General features: G+C 39.2%; 2 protein-coding genes across 4 annotated transcripts in view; both read right to left on the bottom strand.

The window, feature by feature from the left end:
- The window catches only part of tshz1 (teashirt zinc finger homeobox 1), a 147,773-nt gene extending 129,789 nt beyond the window's left edge, over window positions 1-17,984 (bottom strand). For both annotated transcript variants that reach the window (XM_087294060.1, XM_087294061.1), the window contains exon 1: window positions 17,790-17,984. Coding sequence is in view for 1 of the 2 variants with exons in the window: in XM_087294061.1 (XP_087150187.1) it covers window positions 17,790-17,793 (4 nt within the window). In the remaining variant the exon portion in view is untranslated. The remainder of the gene's footprint in view (window positions 1-17,789) is intronic.
- The window catches only part of LOC147832543 (uncharacterized), a 442,200-nt gene continuing 441,786 nt past the window's right edge, over window positions 17,790-18,203 (bottom strand). For both annotated transcript variants that reach the window (XR_015516716.1, XM_087295666.1), the window contains one exon: window positions 17,790-18,018. The gene's annotated coding sequence lies outside the window, so the exon portion shown is untranslated. The remainder of the gene's footprint in view (window positions 18,019-18,203) is intronic.

Here is an 18,203-nt window from a genome sequence, read left to right as displayed (position 1 = left end):
TCAGCGATTGTAGCGATAAGTCCATTAGCGAGAGCTCTGCCTGCCTGGTTAGCGCGGGCCAGCTCTTCGCGGTGGCTCATACGCACAATCAGACTCGGCTATGCGATTCAGTTCGCGAAACGGCCCCCCAAGTCACGGGTGTGTATTCACCAGGGTCAGCCCCCTGTCCGCCCCTGTCTTGCGAGAGGAGATTGCTGTCCTCCTGGCGAAGGATGCAATCGAGCCGCTCCCTCCAGCCGAGATGGAGAGTGGGTTTTACAGCCCACGCTTCATCGTGCCCAAAAAGAGCGGTGGGTCACGGCCAATCCTAGATCTGCGCGTTTTGAACCGCTGCCTGCACAAGCTGCCGTTCAGAATGCTCACGCAGAAGCGCATCCTCCGGTGCGTTCGTCCTCTGGGTTGGTCTGCAGCATTAGACCTGATGGACGCGTATTTCCATGTCTCCACTCTTCCTCGCCACCGACAGTTTCTGCGGTTTGCGTTTGAAGGTCGAGCTTGGCAATACAAAGCCCTCCCCTTCAGGCTCTCTCTGTCTCCGCGGGTCCTCACCAAGCCCGCGGAGGGTGCCTCAGCGCCCCTTCGGCTCGCGGGCATCTGCATACTCAATTTCTTTACGACTGGCTGAATTTTGCCCTCTCTCGGAGCAGTTGATTATGCACAGAGACAAAGTGCTCTGGCACTTCCACCTGTGGGGGTTTCAGGTCAACCGAGAAAAGAGCAAACTCGCCCCCGTGCAGAGGATCTCTTCTCTCGGGCTGGAGCTGGACTCGGTCACCATGGCAGCGCGCCTCTCCGGAGAGCGCGCTCAGCTGATGCTGTACTGTCTGAGAGAGCTCGACAGTAAAATAGTGGTCCCACTGAAACTATTTCAGAGGCTCCTGGGGCATATGGCATCCGCAGCCGCTTCATGCCACTCGGATTATTCTATATGAGACCACTTCAGCACTGGCTTCACGATCGAGTCCCCAGACGCGCATGGCACGCGCGCGCACACCGAGTCTCTGTTACTGCGCTGTGTCGCCGCGCCCTCAGCCCTTGGAGCGACCCCTCGTTCCTACAGGCCTGGGTGTCTCTAGAACAGGCGTCCAGTCTTGTTGTCGTTTCAGCAGACACTTCCAACACGGGCTGGGGGGCTGTGCGTTGCGGGCATGCGGCTTCGGACCTGTGGAAAGGTACCCAGTTGCATTGGCATATCGCCTGGAGCTGTTGGCAGTGTTCCTCGCTCTCCACCGTTTTTTTCCGGTGCTGGAGCGGCAACACGTGCTGGTCAGGACGGACAGTACGGCGGCGGTGGCGTATATCAGCCGTATAGGGGGTATGCGCTCTCGCCGCATGTCTCAGCTCGCCCGCCGTCTGCTCCTCTGGAGTCATCCGCGGCTGAAATCGCTGCACACCATTCATATTAAGGCAAGCTCAACCGTGCAGCCGATGCGCTCTCACGGCAGCCTTGCGTCCTGGAGAATGGAGACTCCACCCCGAGTCTGTTCAGCTGATATGGGCGTGATTCGGGGAAGCCCAGATCGATCTGTTGCTTCCCCCGAGATCGCTCATTGCTAGTTGTTCTTTCCCTGACCGAGTGCTCTCGGCACGGATGCACTGGCTTACAGCTGGCCTCGGGGCACGCGCAAATACGCGTTTCCCCCAGTGAGCCTGCTCGCGCAGTTACTGTGCAAGGTCAGGAAGAGGACGAGGAACAGGTTGCTGGTTGCGCCCCTCTGGCTCAACCGGACCTGGATGTCAGAGCTCTCCCTCGCGATAGCCCTCCCCTGGCAGTCCCTTCGAGAGAGCACCTACTCTCTCAGGGACAGGGCACCACCTGGCACCCTCGCCGATCTTTGAAGAGATTTTAGACGCGAGGAAGACTTAGGTAACCTCCGATTGCGGTGGCTAATACCGTCACTCGGGCTAGAGCCCCCTCCCCGAGCGCGCCTATGCCCTGACGTGGAGTCTATTCACTGAATGGTGTGTCTCTCGCTGAGAAGACCCCCGTAATTTGCCAGATCAGCGTTGTGCTTTCTTTACGCCGAGAGAAGCTGGAGAGCAGGCTGTCGCCCTCCACACTCAAGGTTACGTGGCTGCCATCTCCGCTCTCATAACGCGGTGGCTGGCAGCACCGTGGGAACGCATAACCTCATCATCCGGTTCCTCAGGGGCGTTAAGCGAATTAATCCATCCCGCCCCCTCTCATGCCCTCTTAGGATCTCGCCCTCGCTACACAAGCCGCGCAGATACCTTCGATCCTCGACTCAGTATCTTTCTGTCCCTGAAGACAGCTCTGCTGGTCGCGTTGATATCGATTAGAGGGTCGGGGACCCGGAGGCATTTTTCGGTCAGTGACTCGTGCCTGTAATTGGGCTGGCTTCTCTCACGTCCTGAGACCCCGCCCGCGATATGTGCCCAAGGTTCCTACCACTCCGTTTTAATACGAGGTAGTGAGCCTGCAAGCGCTGCCCTCGGAGGAGGCAGACCCAGCCCTTCTTTATTGTCCAGTTCGCGTTTTGCGTATTATCCGGACCGCACTCAGAGTTTAGATCATCTGAGCAGCTCTTCGTCTGTTATAACGGTCGGCAGCAGGGAAGTGCCGTACCGAAATAAGTTCCCACTAGATTGTGGATGCCTTTCTTTCACTATCAGAGCCGAGATAAGCCGCGTCCCCCGAGAGCGCGTGCGCACTCCACTCGGAGTTTCGCATCCTCTCGAGCGCGCGCACGCGGCGCCCCTCTAACAGACTTCTGTAGAGCTGCGGGCTGGGTGACACCCAACACATTTGCAAGGTTTTACAATCTGCGAGTGGAGCCGGTTTCCTCAAGGGTATTAGGTAACCCTTGGTGATTGAGGAAACAATTCGGTAGGGTGTTGAAACACGCTTGCTGCGCCATTTTCCCTAACACGGAGATACGTGCGCCTTTTTATCTGTCAGTAAAGTTCCCCGTCAGGTGAGCCCTGCAGATTCCTCCGTGGCCCCCAGCACTGACTCAGCGGAGGAGTCACTTGCTGGCCCACTACGTTGTAGGTCTGCCCGCTGGTCAGCCCGCGTTTTGGGTAAAGGTGCCTGCTATGCGTGATCCCCACTAGGCGATCCCATATGCTTATTCCGCCACGGTTAAGTCCCCCCCCTGGGCGGACCCGTGTCTTCCCTCCCCGCTAACCACTCTTTTGCTATGCGTACTCCCCCTTTTTAGGGCTAGTCCATATGTAAATTCTGCCATCTATCCCCCCTTGGGTAACGGATGGCCTCCGCAGCGTCCTCCCTATCGGGATTGCACGCTTCCCAACGTACTGTCGTATTTTCCTAGAATTATCTAGATGCTCACGACTTCCCAAAAAATATATCTAAATCCGTAAAACTTCTGTTGAAGTAGGATAAATTAGGGCCAGGGACACGTTGGAGGACCGCGCCCCCCATGATGCGGGTGCGTCACGCTTGCTTGACTATCTCCTCATCGTGGGTGTTGGTAAGGTGCAGTCATTATGGCGCTTTCAATGGGCTCCCAATGCGTGGATTTTACAAATCAAATCCACTTATAGTGCTGAAGTTCCCCCCGAAGGGGAACGTTCGAGGTTACTAAAGTAACCCTTCGTTCCCCGAGGAGGGGAACGGAAGCACTATACTCCGTCGCCATAATGACTGTCCCTTAGCTGTTGAAAGTCTCTTCAGCTTAAAAAGGATAGCGTCTGCTGGCGCCAGGTGAGCTTATATACTCAGTTGATTGCTTATGCCGCTCACCTGCGCAGGCTTGCGCTGCCAATTCATTCTTAATTGGCCCGTTCAATACTCTTTCAGACGAGTAGCTTCTGAACCGAACCTCCCCAATGCGTGGATTTTACAAATCAAATCCACTTATAGTGCTTCCGTTACCCTCCTCGGGGAACGAAGGGTTACTTTAGTAACCTCGAACGTTCCTTTTAGCTTGATCTGCTGGCCTTACAACTCAAATAATAAACACACTCTAACTGTAAATGAATGGACTGTAAATTCTTTTTTATATTGACCGCAGTCAAATGAACTCTCTCTATTTCTGTCTGGCCAGTCCTGACCAGTGGCTACAGAAAGCTTTGTCCCCATTCCTCTTTATCACAGTCTGTCGTGACCATTAAGGCTAATTTCTGTTCTCACCGAACAGAAAGGCTCATTTTCGGAACAATAGTCCTTCCTTCAAATTTGCAACACGTCATCAATGAATGTACCCAGGCTGTAAAAAGCTGCTTGAGACACTTCAGAGTCATGGCCATGTGTCTCGAGCACCAGAATTTGTCTTGGCCGATTCATTCAACAGGAACAAGAGCCTTAATAGAAATCAGATGGATAGACAACTCTAAAACTCCCTTTATCTTTGAATTACACAGCGAAGGAACTTATAATTCATTTCAGGAAATTGGTTCACTCGCATGATTCATTTAATTGAAACAGATATAAAAATGCTTTACTGAATTTATTTTTCCTTAAGTTGCTGCAAGTTTTCAAAGTCTCTATTGGCATTTTGTGTCATTATGCAATATATTTATTTAAACGTTGCAGTTCATCAGGAGCGTTACATTCAGAAATAGGCAAGTTATTGTATAACAATAGTGTTTTGTAGACTATCAAACAAAATTACCTTAAAGGGGCTAATAATTTAGTCCCAAAAATGTTTTTAAAAAAAATTAAAAACTGCCTTTATTCTAGCCAAAATTAAACAAATAAGACTTTCTCCAGAAGAAAAAAATCTGATCAGACATACTGTGAAAATTTCTTGCTCTATTAAACATATTTTGGAAAATATAAAAAAAAATAAAATAAATAAATCAAAGTGGCGCTAATAATTCTGCCATTAACTGCAGGTATTCTATATAAACAACTTTCTTTGTCTATGTCTCCTGCATCATATGGGTGTGTATTTTCTACAATCAATATATCCTATTCCCTATTGTAAATGTACAGTACACCTTGATTTGATGCAGAAAAAAAGATATAGGCACACAAACATTTCAGTTAAATCACTGAGGTCACATGAAATTTTTGATAATATTTTTGGTTCATTTTTTTTTACTTCAAACATCTCATAACTATTGCTGTTTATGGAGAAGAGGGATCTCTTGGATTCCATCTAAAATATTTTATTCAGATGAAACATCTTATTTGTGCTCCAAACATGAAAAATGGTCTCAGGTGATTGGAATGACATGAGAGTGAGAAATCAAAAACAGAAACTTCATTTCTGGATGAAATAATCCTTAAACTGCTGGCTGCAATATAATTTTTCTTTTACTTGATTTGTAAAACAATTTTTGGAGGGTTCTTACTTTGCAGAAGTACACTTTAAATCAAATAACACAACTTTTTAGATTCACAGTATGTAGCTAACTACGTTTATATTTGGATATTTTCCAAGATGAAAATTTGTTTATTTGATAGCAGAACGATGCGGTGGCGCAGTAGATTAGTGCTGTCGCCTCACAGCAAGAAGGTCGCTAGTTAAAGCCTTGGCTGGGTCAGTTGGCATTTCTGTGAGGAGTTTGCATGTTCTCCCTGTGTTCTCGTGGGTGTCCTCTGGGTGCTCCGGTTTCCCACAGTCCAAAGACATGTAGTACAGGTGAATTGGGTAAGCTTAAATTGTCTGTAGTGTATAAGTATGAATGAGAATGTATGGGTGTTTCCCAGTGATGGGTTGCAGCTGGAAGGGTATATGCTGCGTGAAACATATGCTGGATAAGTTGGCAGTTCATTGCGCTGTGGCAACCCCAGATAAATAAAGGGACTAAGCTGAAAGGAAAACGAATAAATGAATAAATGATAGCAGATGTTGGCAAACATTTTATAAGAACGCAAACACAACTGTTTGCTTTTAAATTTTAAATTGGTGTATATTATACACTTACTTTTGAAAAACAATTGGCAATTTTAAAATTGGCTTTCATGATGTCAGCTATCAATTGGTGGTTTAATTAATCTGATTTGGTTTTATTTAGTCTTTTTATATCAAACAGTTCACTTTATTTATGAATAGATCATTTTAGCTGACCCATGCTATAAAATATTTAAGTACTAAAATAACAGCTTAAAAATTACTGATTTGCTAGTATACTGAATTTTGCTAGGTATATTAGGTCCAGTCCATACAAACACTGGTATTTCATTGTACTTATGAAAAAAAAAATGCAGTATCAGGTGACTAAACCAAAACTCCTGAAATTTTCCAAAAGTAAGTATGTTTGCATAGATTTGTATGCAATTTTACCCATTTGGAGTGATCTCAGCATAAAAAGTGTCATTATCTCTGCCTGTTGGTTCGACATGCCCTTAACATGCATCACAGTGCATTTTTGCATTTTCAGATTTTTTTTATTATTATTAAAGTAAGGAAAACTCTGTTTATAAAAATACCCATGTACATAAGACATGGCCTTAGATTGATCTTAATATGATCTGATGATGATTCTTTTAGTCAGTGATACAGCATTTGCCAATATCTCAAAACGGCAGCGTTTTTCAAACATATATTTCTCACATAAATATTTCTCACATTTCTAAACAGTTTTATTAACTCATTTGTAATAACTGATCATTTTTTTCTTTGCCATGATAACAGTAAACAGTAAAGTGACATTTAAAGCCTTAACCAGGTTAATTAGGTCAACTAGGCAGGTTAGGGTAATTAGGCAATTCATTGTATAATGATGAGTTGTTTTGTATAATGTAAAAAATTATATATAGCTCAAAGGGGCTAATATTTTTGTCCTTAAAATTATTATTATTTAAAGCTGCTTTTATTCTAGCCGAAATACAACAAATGAGACTTCATCCAGAAGAAAAAAATATTATCAGACACACTGTGAAAATGTCCTTGCTCTGTTAATCATTCATTCATTCATTCATTCATTCATTTTATTCATTCATTTTATTCATTTATTTATTCATTCATTTTCTTGTCAGCTTAGTCCCTTTATTAATCCGGGGTCGCCACAGCGGAATGAACCGCCAACTTATCCAGCAAGTTTTTACGCAGTGGATGCTTCCCAGAGATGGGTTGCCCTTCCAGCCGCAACCAATCTCTGGGAAACATCCACACACACACGCATACACTATGGACAATTTAGCCTACCCAGTTCAGAAAAAAGAAAAATAATTCAAAGGGGGGCTAATAATTCTGAATTCAACTGTGTTTAAGTGTATTTATTTGTATTTGTATTTGTATAATTTTTTAAAATGATACAAGTCATAAATTAAGATTGAATTTGGACAATTATGTGGTGTTTAACTATAAAAACCCTGACTGATCCATACCAGTAGTCATTTGGTTTATGTATTGATCCATAACAATGCATTGCTACACCCTCACTTTGTAGCATTGCCAACAAATGTTTCAAGCATTATAAATACCGTGTAGCTTGCTGAGCAAGTTTTTAGATTAGCGTTTGCCAACACTATTCATTACTTCTATCACACAAGCCGACATCACACACATCGTAAAAATTCGGCCATGACCCATTTAAGCCCATTTCTCATGTACCACTGACATAAAACAAGCCGCTCGGCAGACCTGAGTCAGACCTTAATATAACTTGGACTGTGAAATCACGTTTGTGAAGGATTCCCCGAGACTCTTTCATTTTCCTTCTCTCCTTTTGATTCTTTCAGCGCCGCTTCCTTTTGTTTCCACAGCTGGACCACTTGAACCTTTCTGGTCTCTTTCTTCTTTGTCTTCCTCAGCCCTCTCTTTTATGTATGTATCTATCTATAGTCCGGCAGATGCGAGCCCCATTTGTACTTCCCCTGACACTCCTGCAGGGGCTTTGCTTAGGGATGCGGGAGCCACAGCCAATCCTGGGTGCAGCTCATGGATCAACCTGACACTTGGTCAGCATCAGCAGATTATGAGCTATAGGAGCCTGACAGTGCTGTATTGTTCTCCCATCTAAATATGAACAATACGGTCCGACCAGCGCGCCACTGACAGCTTATTCCCTCTTATCACTCCTGTGGTGTGGCGGGACATGATCTGCTGGGTCTCTTTCTTTACACACACACACAAACACACGCACACGCACACATTCATGCGCACACACACACACATTCACCTGTGGTTTGCTTAGGCAAGGCCAATACAAGTTACAAGCACATGTTATAATTGCAGTACAATTAGCTCTGGAAAGTTATGCTTTTATGTTAATAATAACCTATCTATCTATCTATCTATCTATCTATCTATCTATCTATCTATCTATCTATCTATCTATCTATCTATCTATCTATCTATCTATCTATCTGTCTGTCTGTCTGTCTGTCTGTCTGTCTGTCTGTCTGTCTGTCTGTCTGTCTGTCTGTCTGTCTGTCTGTCTGTCTGTCTGTCTGTCTGTCTGTCTGTCGCATGTATTACATAGATATCTATTATGTATTATCAATTAATTAGATAGATATTTATATTAGATATAATTGTATTATATTAGGAGCTAGATTAGATTTTAGAATTCATTTATTATTCTCAATAATACTTCATGCAAAAACACAAAGTGCACTTGTTGCCAAATTCACATACACTAATGCATAACGCCATTTGCAAATGTATAACAGTGTACAAAAAGCTTTGAATGTTTCAAAAATTGTGAGCTCATCCTGACAGTAAATGTGCAAATTTTATGTGGGAATCTCCATGGATTTGGGTGTGTGTATTTTTGAGAATTTGGCAGAGTACTCTTCTTATGCAGGTCACTTGTATCCTTTAGCCAATCAAATGCAAGCTCATTATTTGACCAGTCATGACTTGGTGAGAATACAGTAATTAAGGAGTTCCACTGTTCACACCTTTTGTGCAATCTTTTGTGAATCTGTTTCATGATTTCTCTAGAGCTGCCTCAAGAATGAGTTTGCCATTACTATTAGAATAGGTTTGGCTAAGGCTATTTTTAAGCATAATTAAAGGCTTCTGATTTTGGATGAAGCACTTTTGTCCTTAACTTATGTTAAATTAAGTTACCACATGTTTGTTAACTTATTCTTATATTTATACACAGGTTTGTAAATATTTGGACATCGGCACAATTCTAACATTTTTTGGCTCTATGCAACACATTAGATTTGCACTTAAATGAATGAGTGTCAGCTTTAACTTGAGAGTATTTACATCCAAATCAGGTGAACGGTTTAGGAATTACAACTATTTGCATTTGTGCCTCCCACTTGTTAAGGGTCCAAAAGTAATTGGACAATTGGTTTCTAAGCTGTTTCTTGGCCTGGTGTGCTATTCCCTTATTATCCCAATTACAATGAGTGGATAAAAAGTCCAGAGTTCATTTCAAGGGTGCTATTTCCATTTGGAGTCTGTAATTGTCATCTTTCAATATGAGATCCAAAGAGCTGTCACTATCAGTCAAGCAAGCAATCATTAGGCTGAAAAAAAAGAAAGAAGCAAACCCATTAGAAAGATAGCAAAAACAATAGGCATGACAAAACAACTGATTGGATTATTCTTAAAAAGAATGAATGCACCAGTAAGCTCAGCAACACCAAAAGACCCGGAAGACCATGGAAACAACGGTGGTGGATGACCAAAGAATTATTTGCCTGGTGAAGAAAAAACCCTTCACAGCAGTTGGCCAGATCAAGAACACTCTCCTGGAGGTAGGTGTATGTGTGTCAAAGTTAACAATCAAGAGAAGACTACACCAGAGTGAATATAGAGGGTTCACCACAAAATGTAAACCATTGGTGAGCCTTAAAAAGAGTTTAGAGCCTTCACAGTGTTCACAACATCCAATGGACAGATGAGTTCAAAATCAACTTGTACTAGAGTGATGGAAAGAGAAAAGTATGGAGAAGGAAAGGAACTGCTCATGATCCTAAGCAGTAAAGCATGGTGGTAGTAGTGACATGGTGTAGGTATGTATGGCTGCCAATGGAACTGGTTATCTTGTATTTATTGATGATGTAACAGCTGACAAAAGTAGAAGGATTATTCTGAAGTGTTTCAGGCAATATTATCTGCTCATATTAAATCAAATGCTACAGAACTCATTGGACAGTGCTTAACAATGCAGATGGAGAATGACCCAAAGCATACTGCATAAGCAACCAAAGAGTTTTTAAAGAGAAAGACGTGAAATGTTGTGCAATGGGCAAATCAATCACCTGAGCTAAATCTGATTGAGCTTGCATTTTACTTGCAGAAGACAAAACTGAATGGAAAATACCTCAAGAACAAGCAGGAACTGAAGACAGTTGCTGTAGATACCTGGCAGAGCATCACCAGGAATGAAACCTAGTGCCCGGTGATGTCTATGCATTCCAGACTTCAGGCTTTAATTGACAGCAAAGGATTTGCAACCAAGTATTAAAAAGTGAAAGTTTGATTTATGATTATTATTCTGTCCAATTACTTTTGGTCCCTTAACAAGTGGGAGGCACATTTGCAAACTGTTCCTAATTCTAATTCCTACACTTTGCACCTGATTTAAATGTAAATACCCTCAAATTAAAGCTGAAACTCTGCAGTTAAAGAACACCTTGTTTATATAATGCATTGTGTTGGTGTATAGAGCTAAAAAAAATTAGAATTTTGTTGATGTCCAAATATGTATGGACCTAACTGTACATTACCGTTGGCTTTTGCTGTATTTTTAGCGATAATTGTGTTTTTAATGGTTGTTTGTAAAGCACTATGGTCAACTCTGGTTGTAGAAAATAGTACTTCACAAATAAAAAGGCCATCATTGCCATTATGAAATATTTATAATTAAGATGTATAAAACCTTGTAATTTATTTAATCTTAAAATAAAATATAATGTTGTTATTTAAAATGTATACTTTATTCTTATTTTGTTAAATAGTTGTTGTTTTAATTATTTATTTTTTAGTTCATATTATTTTGTAAATGTCTAAAGGAGTCAAAACAGCACCAAGATTTCTATTTTCACACACAAAATCTGTTAATCAATTAATAATAGTGATTGTCGACATCAACGACTAAAGGTAGATTTTTTTTTAGGATTTGATCTTTTTATTCATTTTTCTTATTTCGAATAATAGAGATGAATATTAAATACAAAGCATTAACATAAAAGCAGAACAATACAATATAAATAAATACAATAAATAAATAACATCATATAAATTATAAAAGTAAACCAGAACATACGCAAGAAAAAGGAGAAATTAAAAAAGAAAAAAAAAAGGGGGGGGGGGTGCTAATATAACCTTAATTATTTTTTCATCTTATTATATGTTTACAAACATTGTGGGTCGCAGAAATTTAGAAATTCTCCCCATTTATCAAAATAAATTTCAATTCTTCCATGTAAACTATAGGAGACTTTTTCATAAGCTGCAACTCGTCCTAACTCTGAGATTCACTAGAAGATCGGAAATCTACTGGAAGACTGACCATGTGGCTTAAGGAACATGGGTCACTAAGTAAATATAAGCTTGGGCAAAAGTCAAACTGGGTCAGCAATATCTCTACAAGGTATTCACACACCTTTCTCCAAAAATGTTGGACTTCTGGGCATTGCCATAATACATGAAATTGGTCACCTGTTTCATCTTGGCATCGCCAGCATTCTGGATTGTTTTTGAAACCTGCTCTGAACAGTCTCTTAGGAGTCCAGTAAAATCTATGAAAAATGTAAAATCTAAAAAAACGTGTTCTAACATCTCCAGACATTCATTTTAAATTCCCAGCAAGTTTTCCGCAGTTCTCATCTTCAAATGTACATCCCCATTTTTTTCCCCATATTATCTTAACTGCAGAACTAATATTTTGACTCGATTGACTAATGAGTAGTGCATAGTATTTAGATGCTTCATGGCCAGTACCTATAAGAATGCGAACCATGTTATCGATATTTTTACCCTTAGGAGAATTTGAAGGGGAACCAAAGACGTTTGTGAGCAAATGTCTCAACTGTAGATACCTCCAGGACTGATTATTAGGCAGATTAAATTTAAATGTTATGGATGTTACATTTTGGAGGTAACATCCATTGTCCCGGGTGGCTCAAACCAAATGCATAAAGATACAAAGATAGTTTGGGGAGACCTAGGCCTCCCTTCTCAACTAGAAGCTGCAGTTTCTATAACCGCATTCGAGGTTTCTTCCCATTTCACAAAAATAGTTTACATATCATTTCAAATTTACTGAAATATTTTGAGTGGACAGAGACAGGTAGGGAGCTTAAGACATAATTAATTTTGGGTATAGAGATCATTTTTAACACATTGACCTTTCCCCAGAGAGATAGAAAAAGGGGAGCCATCTCGTTGCATCGGCTGGGATTTTTTCCATTAAAGGGTCAAGATTAACTTTAACGATATCTTTGAACTAAAGGGTGATTTTTACTTCTGCATCAAGTGGTCAAATGCTAGCTGGCAGTGGGTTTTTATATTCCTCATGTGTCTAGTTTCTTCACTGGTGTTTTGTTTTTTCTGAACGCTACTTTAATGTACAAGTACAAAACTCGCTCATTCAGAGGCGGGAACCAGCAACAACTTTAATCGTAGGTAAGGTAAACACAAAACAAAAAGTTTCCATCTGGAGCTCTTTCACAGGACTCGACAGTTGTTAACACTTGCTCCACCACCCACACTTATCAGTGCTACCAAGTCGACCAATCACAGAGCTTGTGTTGCTCATCATTGTGACGTGTAGTTAAATTTTTTGAAAGGTGCGCGACAGCCACGGAGAGTGCTAGACATCCACGCAAATATTGTTGTAATACAGTATATGTCGATTCTGTTTTTGTGAAAATTTGTATCATATAAAGTTGTTTTTGAGTAAAGTTAGTTGTACAATAATCTATCAAGGTCAAAGCAATCACATAATGCACAAACATTTCAAGTATAAAATGCAGTTAAAATCAGCACTGTGAAAAAAAATAATAATAATTTTATGGTAAATTTTTGCCCCCTAGTTTTTAAAACACACCATTACTGTGTTCCAATTCACATACATATACAACATCCTGAATATATGTCCACTTGTAAAGAAACATTTGATACCTTTAAGTGCATAGCAGAAGAATATGCAAGCTTTAGGACATACCACTTCCTCATTACAGATCGTTGTGTCGCTTAGTTACATCCCCTGTCAATCACCTCCACACACCATCCACATTTCTTTCATAGTTAATTTCCTACCTTATTGTAGATTCAGCTTTGTTAATCTGCCATTTAGAGAAATTTCCTCAGGTCTTTGGATAATTATGCATTCAGAGGTGAACGTCCAAACACGTCTTTACAGAAGTTCAGTATTGTTGTTGTAGATTAAATACGCTGTGTCTGCCATGTTTGTAGTTTGTTTACACTTTTAATCAAGTTCGTAGTTCTAATCAAATTCACGAACAACATAGAATGCATTGTGGGCAATACACTGTAAGCAGTCAGAGTATGGACGGAAATAATAGACCATACGGAAACCTTTGTCTTTTGACTTTGCATCAAAATATTTCTTTACTCAAAAAATTATTTAAATGTATATGTTTAAATGTGGGTCAAGATAGGGCAAACTTACGTGGCCCTCATATCAAGTTTTACCATATGGGCCAAATACTACATTTGACTAGGCATGGGACAATAATTTCAAGGTTTATAGAGGTTTCGAAAAGTCAAGGTTTTAAAACCACCAAAATTTTCTGCTCCTATGGTTTTTTTTAATTATGAAACCGTATCTAAAAGTATCTAAAGATAACCATTTTAAATTGTAAAGAAATCTGTGTTTTTAAAGCTAATAAAGACAGCAGATGTCAATGATTCACTTGAGTTATTTTGCCTGACATTTTTTTACTGCTCCAAACTATTTGAAATGTTTCTCAAAATAAAATATATTGTGTTTGATGCGGAAAAAAAGTTTTGTTTTTTATCCAGACATTTAAATAGAATATATTTTAGAGCAGTAATCACAAACTGTGAAACAGTGACATTTTTATCCAAGGTTATCATAGCGTCAGAGTTGTATACGGGCAAATGTTTACATTTGACATTGGCCCATGCCTTGCATGCCGCCTTAATGACGGTGCCACCTCTGTCAAACCTGGGCCATGTTTGGCCCACATGCTGTATGTCTGCTGTGCCAGCCTTATGCCAAATTTGGCCCAGAATTTTTTGCTGCCTGGGTATAAATGCCTTAAATATCACATTTAAACAATTTGATGCATGCTTGCTCAACACAACTAATTAAAACTTTTTTTGTGACTCTACATTAGGTTTAAAAACACACTATGTCTTCACCCTGCACTATAAACTCTATACTAAACCTCCTGGCCAAAACACAGCAAAGCCACAGCCGGTCAATCACACGAGCTGCATGTCTGCCATTTTGACTTACAGGCCACCATTACATGGCTCAAAATGAACGAGCAGCTTATGTCTGTCTGTAGCCATCATCTCCGAGCAGTAATCCACTCCACACAGCCCACGCGGTGTCAGGGGTGTGTGGTCCTCCTCACACGGGGGGGGAATTTGTGCACTGGGCCGCTCTATGGTAGTACATTCTAGCGTGATGGTTATCAGTCGCTATCTGGAGCCGTGTGTTTGTGTGCAGTAGACAGGGGAGAGGCTCTTAAGGGCTAAATGAATCCTGATTCCCCTGATATTTCTTTCCCGCTGGGGACTTCCTCTCCCAGCCTGCCACTGACGATGTGTGATGCGTTCCTCAGGGAGAGAGCCGTAATAAGCAAGGAACACACAGTTTATTTGACTGACGATGCTACTGCTGTGCAGACGAAGCTCAAAAACATGCTTGTGAGCTAATAGACACCTATCAGCACGTGCATGCAAACATCTGTACAAGTACGGATATGTGCGAGGAAACTTTCAAGTGTGAGGAAACTTAACTGATGGTTTTGGATGCTGTATGAGGAAAAATCTGGAGAGCCACCATGTCTTACTAAACATGTATGACTTATTTTTTTGAGAAACAAAACAGAGGATATTTTGAGAAATGCTTTAGGGAAGTATGTAAATGAAAAGAAAAAAGAAAATGGTAATTAAAAGTTTCCATAGTTTGTGATTCAGTTTTCCGCTAATTTACAGTTGTGAATTGCATTTTGTGACATTGATCTCTGCTCTGTCGACTTTTGATGTTGAAAATTCAACTCTACAATTAAACAAATTGACTTTTTGATTGACATTTTAGTAATTTGAAATAATATAATATACTGTGCAAGAAACAATATACACTAAAATAGGTCTGTAAAATGACAAAAAATTTACTGTAGGGTTTTTTTGTATTATGATATACAACACCAACCCAGACAATGTATACCTTTGAACTATAAAAAATGTTAATAAAAGTCACTTTTTAATAACTATTCAAGATTAAAAGTACAAAACAACTTTTTCACAACCTCGGGTGCTTTCCCAAACAGCGACATATCTGGCAGCTGAACTATCATGATGCATCATTTGGGAAAAGAATGACGTAGTGACGAGTGTTTCCTAAAACTAAAGTTTTCTCTTCGTAAAACGTCCATAATGATGCTCTAAATGGGGCAGAGTTACAACTTCTATGGAGAAAAACCCATAGGTTTTGTGCAAATTATATTGTTTTACACGCAAACACATTTAAAAAGAAAAGCCAATATTAGTTTTGATAAAAACATGCACTTATTTTCCATATTAACTGTAATATACAGTACGGCACGAGTTGTTTCCTTTGCAAACATTGAGAACATTCCATTCTAAAGCAAAAGCACTTAGCTAACACATATTTTAATCTCATATACAAGCAATGAACGGTTGTAATACACAGTAGGGTCAATACCACTTAATAATAAAAACAATAAAATAATATAAATTATTAATAAATAGGATCTTGTTTATTTATTTATTTTAATTTTAATTATTGCTAAAGTCTACTTTTACAATTTCACACATTCAAGCCACTGCAGAAATGTTCTAGCCAACAGGTCCATGTCATATTCAGTAGAGATACATTTCTTAATAAATAACCTATTATAAATATAAACCATTAACGTATGCTTTATATTTTCGTCTTCACAAGCTTTAGAGACGCAACATAAATTTCGCTTTTAAATAATAGGTCTTCTACAACTTTTGTCATGAGCCATGTTCAATATGGCATAAGTGCACTGCAAAGGGAATGCAATTGTCAGTATAAAGATTGCTAAAATATTACTTAAAGCACCTAAAAGAAATTACATAATTATTATAATTTTTTTTTTTTTTAATCATTTCAAGTTTAAATTTTAGAATGTTCTAAAGGAATGGGCCTGCGGGGATAACTGGGAATAGAACAAAATTATAGGAACTATGCTTCTAACTACAACTCTAGAGGTGTAGTTACAATTGTACAAGTTTACAGCGTAGTTTGCAAATGTTCATTGGAATGACAGATTTGGGAAATGCCAAATTAACAATCTTTGTTTGTAACAACGGAACTTGCAACCTTAGTTGGCTAATGATGTTTTTTTAGAAACGCACCACAGAACAGACCTACAACAACACTACAGTAGACAATGTATATCACTTTAAACCATAGGTCTTAAACTCGATTCCTGGAGTGCCGCAGCTCTGCACAGTTTTGCTTCAACTCTAATCAAACACAGTTGATCAAACTAATCAATTGTTCAAGACTACTAGAGACTATTAAGCAGATGTGAGTTGGACCTGGTTGGAGCTAAACTATGCAGAGCTGCGGCCTTTCAGGAATAAATGAGTCATTTTTTCTAGCTTTTTTTAAAGATGTTGGAAGAAAGATCAAGTACCTATAATTTAATTTACGTGGATTAATAAACAAGAAAAAAAAAAACATGAAATATCGAAATGCAAAAAAAAAAAAAACACTGCTATTTATGGATATTTAAAAAGAAACTTAAAAAAAAACAAAAAAAACAATCAACAACAACAGCAAAAAAAAAAAAAAGTCATACCAAATCATGCAGTGAAAACACTACCAAACAGCTTTATCACAACCAGAACAGACCTAAAGAGTTGAAAATAATATCAATGTCAGTTAAAAGCTACTGAATTCAAACACAAACATTATTGATACAGCAGCCCAAAACGTTAAAGCACGAAACTACTCACCCATTTTAGTTGCATTTTCCGGGTCAACAACAACACCAACCCAGACAATTTATTACTTTAAACAAAAAAAATGTTAATAAAAGTGGCTATTTCTAGCTTTCTAAAGTTAAAAGTTGATGGAAGAAATACCATGGTCACATTATTCAAATCAAGAGGATTAATAAACAAGAGAAGATAAAAACAAGAAAATGCAAAATACCTAAAACTGCTAATTTACGGATATTTAAAAAATGAAAACAAACAAACAAACAAACAAATAAAAAACATCATCAACAACAAGATCAGCAGCAAAAAAAAAAAAAAAAAAACATATCAAACCATTTTCCAGGTCAACAACACCGACCCAGACAATATATCACTTTAAACAATTTTAAAAAGTGTTAATAAAAGTCACATTTTCAAACTTTACAAGGTTAAAAGAAAGATCAAGGCCCCATAATTTAATTCAAGAGGATTAATAAACAAGAGAAAATAAAAAAAAATTAAAACATGAAATTACAAAATATGGAAAATTGCTAATTTACAGATATTTAAAATATATATAATAAAAAACAACATCAGCAACAACAAAAACATACCAAACCCAAAACACTCTACCAAACAACGTTTTCACAACGGGCCTAAAAAGTCTAAAATAATACAAACAGAAAAAAAAAATAATAATTCCACCACCAGAACAGACCTAAAAAGTAAAAAAAAAATAAAGACTGCATCCAAACACAAATAATATGGGCACAGCGGCCAAAAATATAAAAACACAAAACTCCTCACCCATTTTAGTTGTGTTTTCCGGGTCTTTCTTTCAGCAAATTCATTCCTCATGTCCCTGTTGCTTAATTCATGGCTTTGTGCATTCTCAATGGAAAATATAGCCAGTCCTGACAATCTACTCTGCGATATGATGCCGGCTCACCATTGACATCAGTGTCATCCAGTGTTTTTTGTCATGGTTTTTGTGATGTGACTAACTTTTCTCTCATCTGTTTCCTCTTTAAAGTCTCTGTAAATTCAAAATAAAAGTTTAGTTGTTAGTATCGATAAGCTAGTAATCTTTAAACTCATGTGCTTTAAAACTGTGAAAAATGTCACATTTAGAAGATATAAATATTCAGTGATAGAGGTTTGTCATTTCAGCAAAATGACATTGAATTATTTGATATACATGTTTCAGTAAGTAGAAAAAAA

This window comes from Danio rerio, chromosome 19 (assembly GCF_052040795.2).
Source record: "Danio rerio strain M-AB ecotype USA chromosome 19, GRCz13ab, whole genome shotgun sequence".
Taxonomy (NCBI): domain Eukaryota; kingdom Metazoa; phylum Chordata; class Actinopteri; order Cypriniformes; family Danionidae; genus Danio; species Danio rerio.
This window is presented reverse-complemented; position numbering and strand designations above follow the sequence as displayed.